Raw genomic sequence first — 14,847 nt, forward strand, 5'->3', positions numbered from 1 at the left:
ATTCTATTAGTAAAGCAAGTCACAAAACCAACCCAGAGTCAAAGGGGTAGGGTGGGAGGAACTTCATGATGGGAGGAACTGCAAAGAAATCATGGCCACATTTATTCTACCACAAATGGCTTGTGTCCCTGAGTGGAACATAATCTAAGCTGTTTGGATGCATTTTTTTTCCCTAGCAACTGCTACATTCAGCACTGTGCCTTGTACCTCAGAGGTGCCCAGTAAACATCTGTGGTTTCATGGAAGGGCTAGTGCAGGGAACCTGCTGGTTGTGCCATTGAGAGATTGCAGGAGCAGTCAGAGAAGTTGGGTTTAAATCCCAGTTCTGTAATTTACTAGATAGATGCTTTAAGACACAATTACTTAACTTCTCTGTACTTTCCTCTTTGTAAACCTGAGAGGACAATGACTACCTTATAATGAGATAACATCATATAAAATACTGGACACATGACAGGTGCTTATAACTGTAGTTTCTATTCGTTATGGATTATTTTTCTAATTTATGATTAAATTACTATAGAACTCAAGATAAGTGGTCCAAAAATCAAAACCTGTTTCAAACTTTGAAAAACAGCAAGATTTACTAGAACAGACTTGGTATACTTTAGTCACTGTATAAGTTTTCGCACCAATCAGAATGACCCAAGATGTACATCATATTTGTCACAATAGCTCAGGCATCTAATTATCTCTGCCCATTTTCTTCTGGAGGAGGAAATTAATTCTACCTAACACAGGTGCCCAATATAAAAGCTGACTGTCTTACATTAACTTTCCATTCATTTCAGAGTTGGAGGAAAATCATGACCTGTGGAGGATCTAAATTCAGATAGTAACATACGGTTTTAAAAATGTTCATTATAACATCATTTGTTCCACCTCTCTCCCAACCATCAATATAATGGCAATGAGTAATTAAATATAATAACTGTATATTCTTTGAAAAGGAATTTATTCACAAGTGGCTATGATCATAATTGTTTCAGCATTAATAGTACTATCTTGAAGTTTAAATCCGTCTCTTTTTAAAATATATTTTATTGATTTTTTTACAGAGAGGAAGGGAGAGGGATAGAGAGTTTCAATGAGAGAGAAATATTGATCAGCTGCCTCCTACACACCCCCCACTGGGGATGTGCCTGCAACATGCCCCTCACCGGAATCGAACCTGGGACCCTTCAGTCTGCAGGCCGATGCTCTATCCACTGAGCCAAACCAGTTAGGGTGCACTATGTTCAAGTTTGAAGAAATACTTTCTAAACTTTATAGTTAGAATTTTAAAAATATATTGTATGGTAGTGTGAAACGTTAGACAGAGATCTCTTCCTTTCAATGTGTTCCTTCATCTAGGTTGGCTCCTAAAAATATTATAGGGTCATAAAAATGGACTATAAATGTGCTCAAGGGAAAGTCTTATCACTTTACTACCTTGGTGACCTATTAGTTCAATTTAACTCATTTTCATGGGAGGGCTTTGGGGGCAGCTGTGAGACTGCTGTGTTAGCTACAGGAAGTTGCACACTGGCAAATTTCATTCAAATATAAACCTCTAAATTTGGGTAGCTAGCATTGCAAGATCCTGTTGTTTGCAATATGCAAAATAAAAATTATATACCATCTCGTTTGGTCAAAAGTTATAGACTCTTCGATATCAATATTATTTCTAGGGGATTCATGTGGTGAGTGGCAGCATGGTGAGTGTTCTATCTTAAACAAGTAAGAAAGGAACATGAGTTCTCCTTTCACATGAGCAGTGACAACTGGTGCTCATGCTGAAGGCTCATGTTTTAGGTTGTTCTCGCTCAACCTCCGACATCTGGGAATGGGATGGGAAAGTTCCACCTCTGAAACGTGTCCAGTGAAATCCCTCCCAGTCCCATGCAGGCCCCTCAGGACTCTTTATATCCTGTGAGATGGAGTGAAGTGACGCGTTAGCATTGCTTTTTATATTTATTTCTCATGCCACCCATAGAGAGGGCAGCACCAATTATAACTATAAAATAAATTTATGGAAATGTTTTATGTCATGATTTTGGTGGAGGATCACAAGAGTTTATCAAATTTGTCATCCATCAAATTGTATACTTTACAACTTGTCAATTTTACTACATGTAAATTATTCCTCCATAAAGATGACACCCCCCAAAAAAATGGAATATTCACTGAAAGACTAAGGAGATGATTGATTGATTGATAGATAGATACCTGACTGGGGAGTATAAATCCTACTTGACCATTTTGGTGAGCTTTTAGATAGTTAAATAATTAATCTCTCTTTACATATCCTTTATACTTAAAAACATTTTTAACTATGATGCTTTCCTACTTTTATTTTTGAGCTAAAAATGCTTAGGAGGCAAAAGGTTTTTATTTGATCCCACCAACCACCAGCACAACCTGTGTGGGAGCTAGGGTTATTCTCTCTAGGGTTGTTGTGATAATTAAATGAAACAATGCATATGATACATTAGGCCGTGTGTTTGACAGTATGTTTATGAAATTACTATAAATGGTAAAAATTGTTGAAAGTCACAGAAAAATAAAAGCTTTTGTGCTGTGTAAAAATCAGGAATATTTAGTTTTAATGTTTAGGGATTCTATTTTTGTTTCAGGCAGATGGATGGTCTGGGGTGGGAGATCTCACGCACATAAAATTGGATCCTTCTATGAAACACGATTGACCTGGCAGGAAGCAATGGAAATCTCCAAAGCTGGGTCTGTTGGTGGGTAGGGTTGGCATAGGAGGTTTGGGAAAGGCTTGAGCAGAAATTAAGACGGAATAATGATAAAATGATTACACCCAAAGACAGGCTCCCCTGAGAATGGGGGTCCAAAGTAGCTTCACATGTGAAGACTGGTCCTTGAGCTATTGCCAAGTTTGACGGACTCAACCTGGGACTCCGGGATTAATTTGGGAAAGCTGAAAGAGAGCTGGCTCCCAAGAAATGTAAATATAAATCTTTTTGGAGGAGAGCAGCCTGAATTTAGGACCCTGAATTTTCACAGATTCAGATTACCCAGATATGAGTTTCAATCAAAGATCACCAAATGCTGAAGGAAACATACCACTAAGAAAAAGAGTCAGCATAAAAAATACATTTAAATTCCCAGCACTTTCAGGTATTAGAATTTCCAGATAAAAAAGTATATAATAACTTAATAAATAATTAACACTCAACAAAAGACTTAAAAATTACCAAGCATATAAATTCAAATTGAATTGAATTTATAGAAATGAAAAAGTAATAATTAATACATTTTTAAAACTCAACAAATAAGTGAGCTGGATGTAGATTTGAAGAACTCTATACTAATCTATATCGAAATATAGAAAAGAGAATCATGAGTATAAAGTAAGGAGAGGTTAAGGGAGACAGAGGATAAAAGTAAAAGGTTTAACATTCATCTAAACAAGGATCCCAGAAGGAGAGGATAATGGTAATACAGGCAAAGCACTATCTAAAGAGAGAATGAATGAAACTTTTCCAGAACTTAGGAAAAACGTAAGTCCTCAGACACATGAAGCACATCCTATACCAAGCAGGACAAGTTTTTAAAAAATCTACCTCTAGATAAAATGAGGTGAACTTGAAAAATCTTAAAGACAAAGGAGTGTATTAAAAATCACTCAGAAAGAAATGAAAGATAGTCACAAAGAATAATTGTGAGGTTGGTAACAAACTTCTCAACAGCAGTCATGGAAGCCAGTCATGGAGTGGTATGTGCCAGCAGAAGAATAACTATTATATAACGTTATAGTTGGGGCCTTAACCAGATTGGCTCAGTGGATAGAGTGTCAGCCTATCGACTGAAGGGTCCCAGGTTCAATTCCGATCAAGGGCTTGTACTGTGGTTGCGGGCACATCCCCAGTAGTGGGTGTGCAGGAGACAGCTGATCAATGTTTCTCTCTCATGGATATTTCTAATTCTCTGTCCCTCTCCCTTCCTCTCTGTAAAAAATCAATTATATATATTGAGTTACAGTTGCAAACACAACAATATTATATTTCAAATACAAGGACCAAAGAAATAATATTCTTAGTTAAATAAAACTGAAACAAATTTATCAACAAGGCCACAAAAGGAATGTTCTAAAGTTTTAGTTTAGAAGAAGGAAAAATAAATCTAGGGAAAAAGTCTGGAAGAAAAGCAAGCAGATAAAATCATAATGATGATAATGCCTAATTTGTATAAGTTTAATAAAAAACAAATTAGCTAAGCCAAGCTGGCGTCACTCAGTGGTTGAGCATTGACCTATGAACTCGGGGAGGTCATAGTTGAATTCTCAGTCAGGGCACATGCCCAGGTTGGGGACTCAATTCCCAGTGTGGGGCATGCAGGAGGCAGCTGATCAATGATTTTCCTTCATCATTAATCTCTCTCTCTCTCTCTCTCTCTCTCTCTCTCTCTCTCTCTCTCTCTCTCTCTCTCTCTCTCTCTCTCTCTCCTTTCCTATCCTTTCCTCTCTGTAATCAATAAATATATTTTTTAAAAACTAGCTAAAATGAAAGAAAATGTACATATATAAACTAAGAGAGCGGTAGTGAGAATTAATGTTCTAAGGATCTTGTCTGTTGGTGAGAGGTTTAAGATATTCTTTGTAGTCTTTGATAAATAGACAAGGTAACATTTTATGAGTAACCATAAAGAATTGAGACAGAGAGTTTAATTTCCACATCAGGGAGGAGGCAAATTTATGCAGGAAAAATGAACACAGAGGCTTATTTTTATCACATAATAAATAAAATAAACTACACTCAAATTGTAAAACCTTTGTAGAGTCCTCAGGTATTAAAATTGGGTTGGAGAGGATATGGTGCTGGGAATTCCACAGTAAGAATTACACCTGGGCAGAAGAAGAAGATTCTGAAGATTGGTGGTGGAGGGAAAGCCAGGAAAGCTTTTATAGCAGAGAAGTCAAAAGCTGAAGGGCCTTGGCAGCATGGACTGAGCTTTAGCCATGCTTTCTATAGAGGCTAGAGGCAGAGCTATGGCAGCTGGTGAGAGAATGGCTGACAGATGCTGAGGAGACAATAGGAATTATATCCATTAAACTGCATGCACCCTCCCTCCCCCTCCAATAGACCTTCACTCCCACCCCACACCCACTTCTCCCAGGCCTTCACCGCCCTATTGCCTGTGTCTATGGGTTATGCATATACACATATAAGTTTCCCATTAACCACTTCCCCCTCTACAACCCCCCTCCTAAACAGATTCTTTATCACAAGAAGCTAACTGCATGCAGAGTTACCATGGAGGGAATTTCAGCACTGAGTGAGTGGCTGGATGAGACTATCTATACAAATCTCTTCCACACTTGAGAGTCTACAGGACTGTGAGGGTCAGGGCTAAGAGCTCAGATCCATAGAACTGGATACTGAGGATTCAACTTTTAAAACAGCTACATTTTCCACTTAACTTCATCCCTGAGCATCTGAAAGCCAGATTGGCATTGGTATATTTTAAGACTCTGTACACCTGGAAACACTTCCCTTCAGAGGTTAGCTTAGGCACCATTTCCTCCAGGATGTGTTCCTCACCCCACCCCTAATTCCAGCTCAAGTGCCTTCCTCCCACATTCCCCCCAGACCATGCCACTTCTCATCTATTTCATCGTCAATCAGTCTTTGTATTGGTTTCCTAGACCTCAAATAACAAAGTCACAAATGTGGTGGCTTAAAACAACAGAAATGTGTTGTCTCACAGTTCTGGAGACTGGAAATCCAAAATGGAGGTGTTAGCAGGGCCCACTTCCCCTGAAGACTCTCCCTCCTTGCCTCTTCCTGGCTCTGGTGGTTGCTGGCAATCCTTGTGTTCCTCAGCTTGAGGGTGTATTACTCAAATGCCTGTCTCTGTCTTCAGATGGCTTCTCCCCTCTGTGGCTATGTCTCTCCTCTTCTTAAAGAGACATGAGTGATGATGGATTTAGGGCTCACCCTAATGCAGCATGATTTCATCTTACTTTAATGATGAAATTAAAGTTCCTATTTTCAAATCATGTCATGTTTACAGGTACTGAATGTTAGGGCTTCAATATATCTTTTGGGGGATATAATTCAACTGGCAATATCCCCCATCCTCCCATGCTCACTACCTGTGGTTTAGAGGACTGTGTATTTATGCCACATATTTTTATTGTGTTGCCTATGAACCACACTCTGATCTGGCACTGAAGACAAGTCACAATCAGGGTTGTGACTGCACTCATGTAGAATCAAGTGCCTCAGTGGCACTTGATTCTACATGAGTGCAGATTGTAAAAATGTAGCAATTCAATGTTGAAGCCAAATGCCATGCAGGTAGGTAGAGATAGGCAGATGATTGATGATTAGATAGATAGATAGATAGATAGATACTATCCTATCTAATAAAAAAGTGATATGCAAATTGACCACCACTCTAAGACACAAGATGGCTGCCCCAAGTGGTCAAAGATGGCTGCCTCCATGTGGACACAGATGGCCACCACAAGATGTTTGGCAGGGGAGGGCAATTGTGAGCAGTTGGGGGGGAGAAAGGCCTGCAGGGGAGAACATTTTTTTGTGGGGGAGAACCCAGCCTGCAGGGGAGTGCTGTTGTGGGCAATCAGGCCAGCAGGGAGGGAAGTTAGAGGTGACCGACCAGCAGAGGAGGGCAGATGAGGGAGACCAGGTCAGGAGAGGAGGGCAGTTGGGGGGAACCAGGCCTACAGGGGAGGGCAGTTAGGGGTTACTGGGCCATCAGGGGAGAACATTTAGGGGCAACCAGACTGGCAGAGCAGGGCAGTGAGGGGTAACCAGGCCAGCAGGGGAGGCCAGTTAGGGGCATTTGGGCAGGCCAGAGAGCAGTTAGGCATTGATCAGGCTGGCAGTGGAGTGGTTAGGGGATGATCAGGCTGGCAGGCGGAAGTGGTTAGGGGCAATCAGGCAGAAGCAGGCAAGTGGTTGGGAGCCACCAGTCCTGGATTGTGAGAGGGATGTTTAGGCCTAAACAGTTAGTTGTACATTCCTCAAGGGGTCCCAGATTGGAGAGGGTGCAGGCTAGATGGAGGGACACGGCCCCCCCACCCTGTGCATGAATTTTGTGCACTGTGCCTCTAGTACTTGATAGAGTTTTGATGAATGATATTAATACAAACAGTAAAAAGCAAAGGGTAAATTAGTCCATTTCATCTAGCCAGTGCCTTTTGGCATGCTTACAGAGTCTAAAACTGATTTATCTTTGTTCCCCGTAAAACTTTGTTCTCCAGTCCTTACATTCATAGTGTCAGTTAACTCCCATCACTCTAGCCCCCTAAACAGTGCTCCTTCCTATCAGAAAGTAAGGTTTGTAAAATATACCCCTGACCTTTTTTCTTTAAATCCAAACATGCTACTAACGAAGGAAACACTCGCTGTCTTTGCCTTCCAGGGCAGCGTCGGCTCCTCTCCGTCTCCATTTGTCCAGGTGCCAGGTGAGTACTTCAGCCCAACGAGCGATTCACCCATTCCCTTTTGAGTTTCAATGGGACACCTGGGCCCTGGTTCTTTTATAACCATCCAACAGCACATTTCAAATGTTGCCTCCTTAAAATAGTGGTTTTTAAAATATAAACTCAGTGACGAGAGAGCTAATTCAGTTACTCCTAAACTTAGAATTCATGCTGTCTTGCAGGCAGCCTTTGGATCATCTGCCTAGCAGAAGCTTATTGGGTGAAGGCAATAGCATATAGGCTCTTGATGGCATTTTAAAAGGTCTAAAATTCTGGCACCATGACCTGGTGGATTATGCACCTGCTTTAGCACACAAGAATAGAGACCTGTGGGCAGGTGGGAAACAAGCATATATTGAGTTCTCTCTATAAGTCAGGCACTGGGTTAAGTGTCTTGTCTTCATTTCAATACATATGTCTCATTAAATGCCCCTATGGGGACCCATCGGGGGCATTCCTGATGACAGCGGTGGGCACTTTCTTAGGAGCACACACACACATTCTTTCCAGATCCCAAACTCAGAGGTGCCATCACGGTTAATAATTTTAGGAACTTCTAGAGATAGATAGGGAAAGGAATAAGCAGAAGGTTCACATTTCTGAATGCCCCTATTGTGCTTCCCATTCACATTTTATTGTCACTGAATTCTGCTCCTTTTTATATAAGGAAAACTTACATAGCTTCTCTTACCACCTAAAATTATTCTTCCTCTTCTTAAGAAGAAAAAAAATTGCTTAACACAGCGAGGGTCTTTCTTTGTGGTTGTTTTTATTTGAAGATTAGAAATATAAACGTAAGACCCTGGGACCCGTGGACATAGTCTTAATTCTGTTCTCGGCCATAGCCACTCCCTTGGATATAGCGCTGTGGTAGGAGACAGAACCTTAGGTATTGATTCTGATTTTCATTTGCTCCAGATTCCCCACCCCCTAGAGCACATGTGTCAAACACAAGGCCCGCGGGCCAAATCCGTCCCGCCAGGCCTTGCAATGTGGCCCGCACTGCGCTGTCATCACTGCACTCCGCTGCGTTTCCATCACAATGACAGTTTATGACTGTTCAGTAAACCATTCGGCCCGCGATTTAGGCTGGATTTTAGATTTTGGCCCCTTCTCTGATTGAGTTCGACACCCCTACCCTAGAGAAATGTGCTTAAGATAAAACCCCTCACTGTAGCTTTCGAACTAATGAGCAAATTAGAAGTGCGGGGCTATACATTTTAAGATAAAAATGGAGTGGATAGCATTGTGCTATATGTTTCTACAAGTGCTTCTGGATGAATGAGTGCGTTTAGATGTAACTGTTGAACACAGTAATAAAATAGCGTGTTTACAGAAAATGTACAAAAATATAGGCTCTGCCCGCAGGGCACTCGTACGAAAGAGGTTAACTCAGGTGGGAGAGTAGTGAGCATAACATGAAGAGCCACATCATGTGACAAGGCCAAAGTGCTGTGTGTGGAGTGACCTAGGACTGAGTCATGGTACAAAGGACAGTCTGACTTCTGTCCCTACAGACGAGTGGGCAGGGTGGCAGGGGCAAAGATCAGAAGTGGTCACTGGTTGGGTGAGGGGAGATATGAAAGTCAAGCATTTGCATCTTCCTCCCACCTTAGCCCTTCTGTGGCCTCCAGGTGTTAGTCTTGGTCGATAGGAGCACATCCACCATGTGCAGGCCAGTTTAACTGAGTCCAATCCCTGAGCACGTTCTCAGTGATTGTTTCCTGCTGCGACCGTGCTACAGAGTCATAAAGTCCTTAGCAAACACCTCTTTTCCCTTCTGGGTCCATTGCATTGGCCTTAGTCTTACATATGACTCTTAGTTTTAGCTTCTTCCCCTGTTTCCCCCAGAGAAACTGCCATGCATTCTCTTCCCAAGCGTGCAGTGGCCACACTATGGCCACAAGAGGGCAGCAAATAACACTGGTCTCCTGAAGCCTGACAATTTTTTGTGGTCCTTCCCCTAACTAGATTTCACAGAAGCCATATCATTCCAAAGCAAGCCAGGTAGGTGGGTGCTAGACACGGTGTTAAAAGTCAGTGAGTAGCCCTAGCTGGTTTGGCTCAGGGGATAGAATGCCCGCCTATGGGCTGAAGGGTCCCAGGTTCGATTCCAGTCAAAGGCACATGCCGAGGTTGCGGGTTCAGTCCCTAGTAGGAGACCTGCAGGAGACAGCCGACCAGTATTTCTCTCTCATCATTGATATTTCTATCTTTCTCTCTCCCTTCCTCTCTGAAATCAATAATATATATTGATAACACACACACACACACACACACACACACACACACACACACAGGATTAGAGGAAGAATACAACCTACCTGGGGATTAGGATGGGATCAGAGTATCACCTTATCTAGAGTCACTGAATCTCAGATAATATGCCAGACGCAGGCTCTTGTGGATCAATACCTATTGGAGTGAACCATCCAATAGCTATTGCACCATCTAAAGTGAACTCATCAGCGAAGGAGAGGGAACGTCAAACATATCATTATTTGGGCTGGACCACATGAAAGAGGTCATGTGGCCACACTTCACACGCTCGAGGCGTGTATCTATCTAAAGGCGGCCTGGATGGGAGCATGTGCTGGAGCATGTGCCACAGACACCTTGCCTCTCCTGGGAGGAAGTGAGTGCTTGTTTGCTTCTCACTTGGCAACAGGGTCACCGGTCATGTCAGGCTACTATGGCGTCCGGAGGTCCTTCCTGTCTGACTCGGACTTCCACGGCACCAAGCAGTTTGCAAACGATGTGTGCGCCGCCAGCGTGGCCAGGCCCTTTCCCTGCGAGCCCTCCTCTGCCGGGCAGAGCCACCCCGCCCTTCTGGACTCCTATTTCCCCGAGCCCTACGGGGACCACCGCCCGCAGGCCCTGACCTCCAGCGCCAGCCCGCTGTTCGGGGCCTCGGCCCTGCCACCGCTGCTGCCACCACCCCTCCCCAGCGACCCCACACACTTCGTGCTGGTGAGTATGCAGCTAGTTCACTGAGGGGGTGACTGAGCTCAGGGCTGGGTGGTCCGGCCAGCCCTAGCGCTTGGTAGCAGAACTGAGACCCGGTGTGGTCACCCTGGAGACCCCTGAGGCTGCCCTGCACCTGCCCCCAGAGATGCCAGGACAGATGCCCTCCAGGGCACTCTCTGAAGGTGTTCTCCCATCCATCGCTCCCCCAGCGCAAGGGGAGGGCCTTACACCTCAGACCAGGCACCTGAGTGCTGTGGGCGGGGTGGGTCGGAGTGGTTCCCGCCATGCTTCCTACCCCCATCCGCCCCTCCCACAGCCTGTTCTCTGCGTCCTTCCAAAGGGGAGCCCGTGCAGCTCTGAACACCAACACCCTCCTTAGAGAAAACAGGGAAGCCTTCACCCTCCAAGGAATGAATCTCTCTAAAAATGGGATTTTAAATAAAGATTGGAGGACATTATTAAGCATCTACGCCAGCCAGGAACTTTTCTGTGCCTTTGTTCATTTACTCCTTGCAACATCCCAGGATATAGTTTTTAAAGCCTCATTTCACAGCTAAACAAAGTGAGTGCTCCATCAGGAACCTAGTAAGTGTCAGGATGGAAATTATGGACCTAGTAAGTGTCACAGGGTGGCAATATTGAACCTACTAAGTGTCACAGGATGGAAAGAAGATTGAACCTACTAAGTGTCAAGATGGAAGACTGAACCTAGTTAGTGACAGGATAGAAAGATAGAACTTAGTGTCAAGATAGAAGATGATAGGAATCATAATCTTTCCATCCTGAGCCAATGCGATCTCCACCTCTTTGCTCAGCAAGGCAGGTGTCCTTCCCGGTCCACTCAAACGCCCATTGGCAGCCCAGAGGCCCACTCCTTCCAGGAGCCGCTGCCGGACTTCCCACTGTGGAAAGGCTTTCTAGGACCCTGACTGTTGTGAGGCTCAAAAAGAATGGAGGACATGGTGCATTGTAAATGTCAAACTGCAGGATAAACATTCGTTTTCTTATGCTCCCATTTCACTCATTTCATGTGGTCTGGGAAAGGAATCTTACTACCTACAGGGAAACTGCAGCTTCATTGCTATGTCCATCCCAGAGGGAAAGGCTGCAGGCCGGGAGGCTTCGGACGGGGAGGACACCCAGCCCTCTCTGAGCAGCACCCCGTGCTGGGAGGAAGGCTGTTTACATCAGAGTCTCATGGAATGACTAACCGTGGTGACCTTTCCATTCCCCTCAGAGAGACTCCTGGGAGCAGACAGTGGCGGATGGCCTCAGCCAGCTTGACTCTGTGCCCACCGACTCTCTGCAGACCTTGCCACCCAGCACGAGTTGCCTCTCCCAGCTGGAGTCGGGGAGCACTGCCCAGCACCGGAGCTCAAGCTGGGGATCTCCCCTGGCTGGGGCTCAGTCTTATTCGTTGCATGCCCTGGAGGATCTGTACCACACACCAGGGTACCCCACCCCGCCCCCATATCCCTTTGCCCCCTTCACCACAGTGTCCAATGACCTGCCACCCAAGGCAGTGCCCCTCTCCCCAGAAGAGGGGTCAGATGCCTCTGCCCTTCAGGACCCTTCTCCTTGGGCCAAAGAAGACGGGGGCATGGTGTGGGGGTCGTACGAGTGCCGCCGAGCTTACTGAGGGATGCACCACAGAACATCTCTGCTTCTCTTTCACTGGGGTTCTGTATCCCACAGATTGTCTTTGGTGTGGGAGTCACTCGGAACTGGATTTTCAAAATAGGCCATCATGCCCCCCCCCCCACTTTGTTAATGGACAATGGCATTTATTTGCACTGTTGCCCGGGGACCATATTCTAATGAGACAACCTGCCTGCCAGTGGAGCCTTTGAGGAACGTTAGTGACCCATTGCCCTCTGAATCTTCTGTTATCTTTGAGGTATCATTTTTGACACTGATATTTCCCCTTAAATTACATTAAAAAGTGTCTGTGGATCCATAACACATCCTGATTCTCCTGTTCAGTTTTTCTTCGGTATGAACTATGTGTGTTCTTTAGTAAAGAGAATTCATAGGATACAATGTAGATTGGGGCACAGCAGACAAACCTCATTTTGTGCCATATGACTTTAAAGCACTCTCCTTACTGTGGCCTGCAAAGGCCCAGTGACAGATCTATCATCACACCGGAATGCTTCATTGTCATTAAAATAGGAAGGAGTCAGGAGTCTATGGCTTCTTAAATACATAGTTTTGACTTTTCCCAAAAGCACAGGATGTCTGAAAATTAGGTTACTCAAAAAAAAAACAACAAAAAAAAACACAACAATACAGACCAAAACTTATTTTTGATCAATGTTGCCACAATTAGCTAGACATTGTCTCTCTGGTGGCATAGACCTAGGGTTATTAGAGTGGGTCAGTAGAATGGGCACTCTGACCCAATAAGAACAAGTGCATTGCAAAGGAAATACAGAGAGCAGGACCGCACGGTGGGCAACGGGCAGCAGACCACACAACAGCCAGAGGCAGAGGCACTTGGAAGAGGGGCGTATCGTCAGGTGTGGGCCAGAGTTACACAGGTTTCCCCAGTGAAGGAAGACCTTGTTGGGAGCTCATTGGTCAGAACCCTACACATCTTACTGCGTGTGAATGAAGAAACTGACATCGGAAGCAGTCATCTGTCACGTGTAAGTTTGATTGGCATGAATTCCTTTGCCAGTGGAGTTCCCAGAGTAATTTCCAACAGAGCGCCTAGCTAAATGCCCCACAGACACTCGGACTTTGTAGTGCATGAACCAAGGCCCATATGCTATACACACGCTCTCCCTCTTAGCTTCTTACCACCCTCCTTTATTCCCTTAACACATTTTCCTCCTGACCCGATGCATATTCCTTCCATCCCCTGGGGCCCAGTGCTCTCATTTTGCACTTGGTTGCCCAAAGCCCCTAAAGAATCTCCATCACACCCCTGAGATGGTATCCCTAAGCTCTCCCTCAGCGAGGTAGGAGTCCAGAAAAGCCAATGGAGACATTAGTTAACACTTCAAAGTGAATAATTGATCTTCCTCTTTCTCCAGGTCTTCTAGAGTGTTTGCTGGCTAAGTAAACACTCTCCTAATGTAGAGAACACCCACTGCAACGCTTAGATAGAGGGATTTCCTTTATCTCACACCCCTCAGCACCCTCCTAGGAGAGCATCTCTACAGAAGATCTGGGAACACTGTGGTCCTCAGCTGCCGGGCTGCACTGTCCTGGTCCCCTGCACTCCTCTTGTCCTCCTGCCCTCTTTTTCACCCCCAGATCCTCACTTTGCTCCATATTTGCTCCTCAGTGGATTGGGAGCAATGTTTGCTGTGAGGGAGAGAGCTTCTCTTTAAGCCCACTGAGTCCTGGTTCGCAGGATCCTAGGCAGAGCCAGCTGTCATCCAGCATCACGCACATCTGGACAGCAGGTCCCTGCAGCAGAAAGAAGAGCTCTCGCCCTCTCCATAGATGTGGGCATCTTCATTGGGGTATCAAAGTGATTTTCCTAGATGGGTTGTATAAAATATATAATAATTAGTCATCTGTTTACCATCTGTTACCAAACAGCACACACAATAAAGGCCGTGTAAATCCTAAGTATACCTCAACAACACTTGAACTTCTGCTTGAGTATAATGCCGAGTAGTAGGCATGCTCACCTCTCTTAATTCACTGTCGTCTTCTCACATATCACCTTCATCTCTTCTCAACCCAGGTACACGTTGGCTCTCAGGTAGCTACAGCTCAGGAACCAGCAATGTCTACATTCTTCTTAAAGCACCCATGCCCTTCTATTGCATTTAACAAAATTAACTTATAGAGAAGGAAGCATACACAGGCCCATACTCTAGCTAGAACTCATTTCAGTTGTCTAGTCTAATGGGGATGGTGACAGAGAGTGGTTCTAATTATTCCACTGGGTAAGTAATTTTTAAGAATTCTATTTAGCTTTACAGTGTGTTTCTATGTTACATATACTTTGATTTGGTTCTTTCATTGTTCTAGGGATTTACCACACTTTCTTCAAAAGTGAAACCAAGCTATAACATTATGTCAGGGAAATTAATTGTGTTTCCCTATCCCATTTCCCATCTCAGTACTCTCCATTTCCCACTTCATTCCAGAGACTAGCTGCATCTTTTCATAATGAGCAATGCCAGCATAAGAAGGAAAAAATGCACCTTCTCCCTCACTTTCCTTCCTTGAATCTGCTGTGCTCTCCCTCACAGCTTTCCTGAGGAAACCAGAAAAAAATTAGTGAATCCAGGTTGAAGACACCATCTCTTTCAGGTCCTTTAAGACTAAGCAGTGATGCTCTGGCCAGTGTGGCTCAGTTGGTTGGCATTGTCCCTTGTACTGAAAGGTTACTGGTTTGATTCCCAGTCAGGGCACATGCCTGGGTTGTGCGCACAATCCCTGGTAGGGGGCATGCAGGAGGC

At 44.5% G+C, this 14,847-nt stretch overlaps 1 protein-coding gene across 1 annotated transcript in view; it reads left to right on the forward strand.

Moving 5' to 3' along the window:
* Positions 1–12,513, forward strand: part of CUNH11orf53 (chromosome unknown C11orf53 homolog) — a 36,542-nt gene extending 24,029 nt beyond the window's left edge. The window contains exons 3-5 of the mRNA XM_036427074.2: positions 7,396–7,438; positions 10,125–10,426; positions 11,661–12,513. Coding sequence (XP_036282967.1) covers positions 7,396–7,438; positions 10,125–10,426; positions 11,661–12,062 — 747 coding nt within the window. The 3' untranslated portion in view covers positions 12,063–12,513. The remainder of the gene's footprint in view (positions 1–7,395; positions 7,439–10,124; positions 10,427–11,660) is intronic.
* Positions 12,514–14,847: the final 2,334 nt, after the last annotated feature.

Source organism: Pipistrellus kuhlii, unplaced genomic scaffold (assembly GCF_014108245.1).
Source record: "Pipistrellus kuhlii isolate mPipKuh1 unplaced genomic scaffold, mPipKuh1.p scaffold_m20_p_9, whole genome shotgun sequence".
Taxonomy (NCBI): Eukaryota; Metazoa; Chordata; class Mammalia; order Chiroptera; family Vespertilionidae; genus Pipistrellus; species Pipistrellus kuhlii.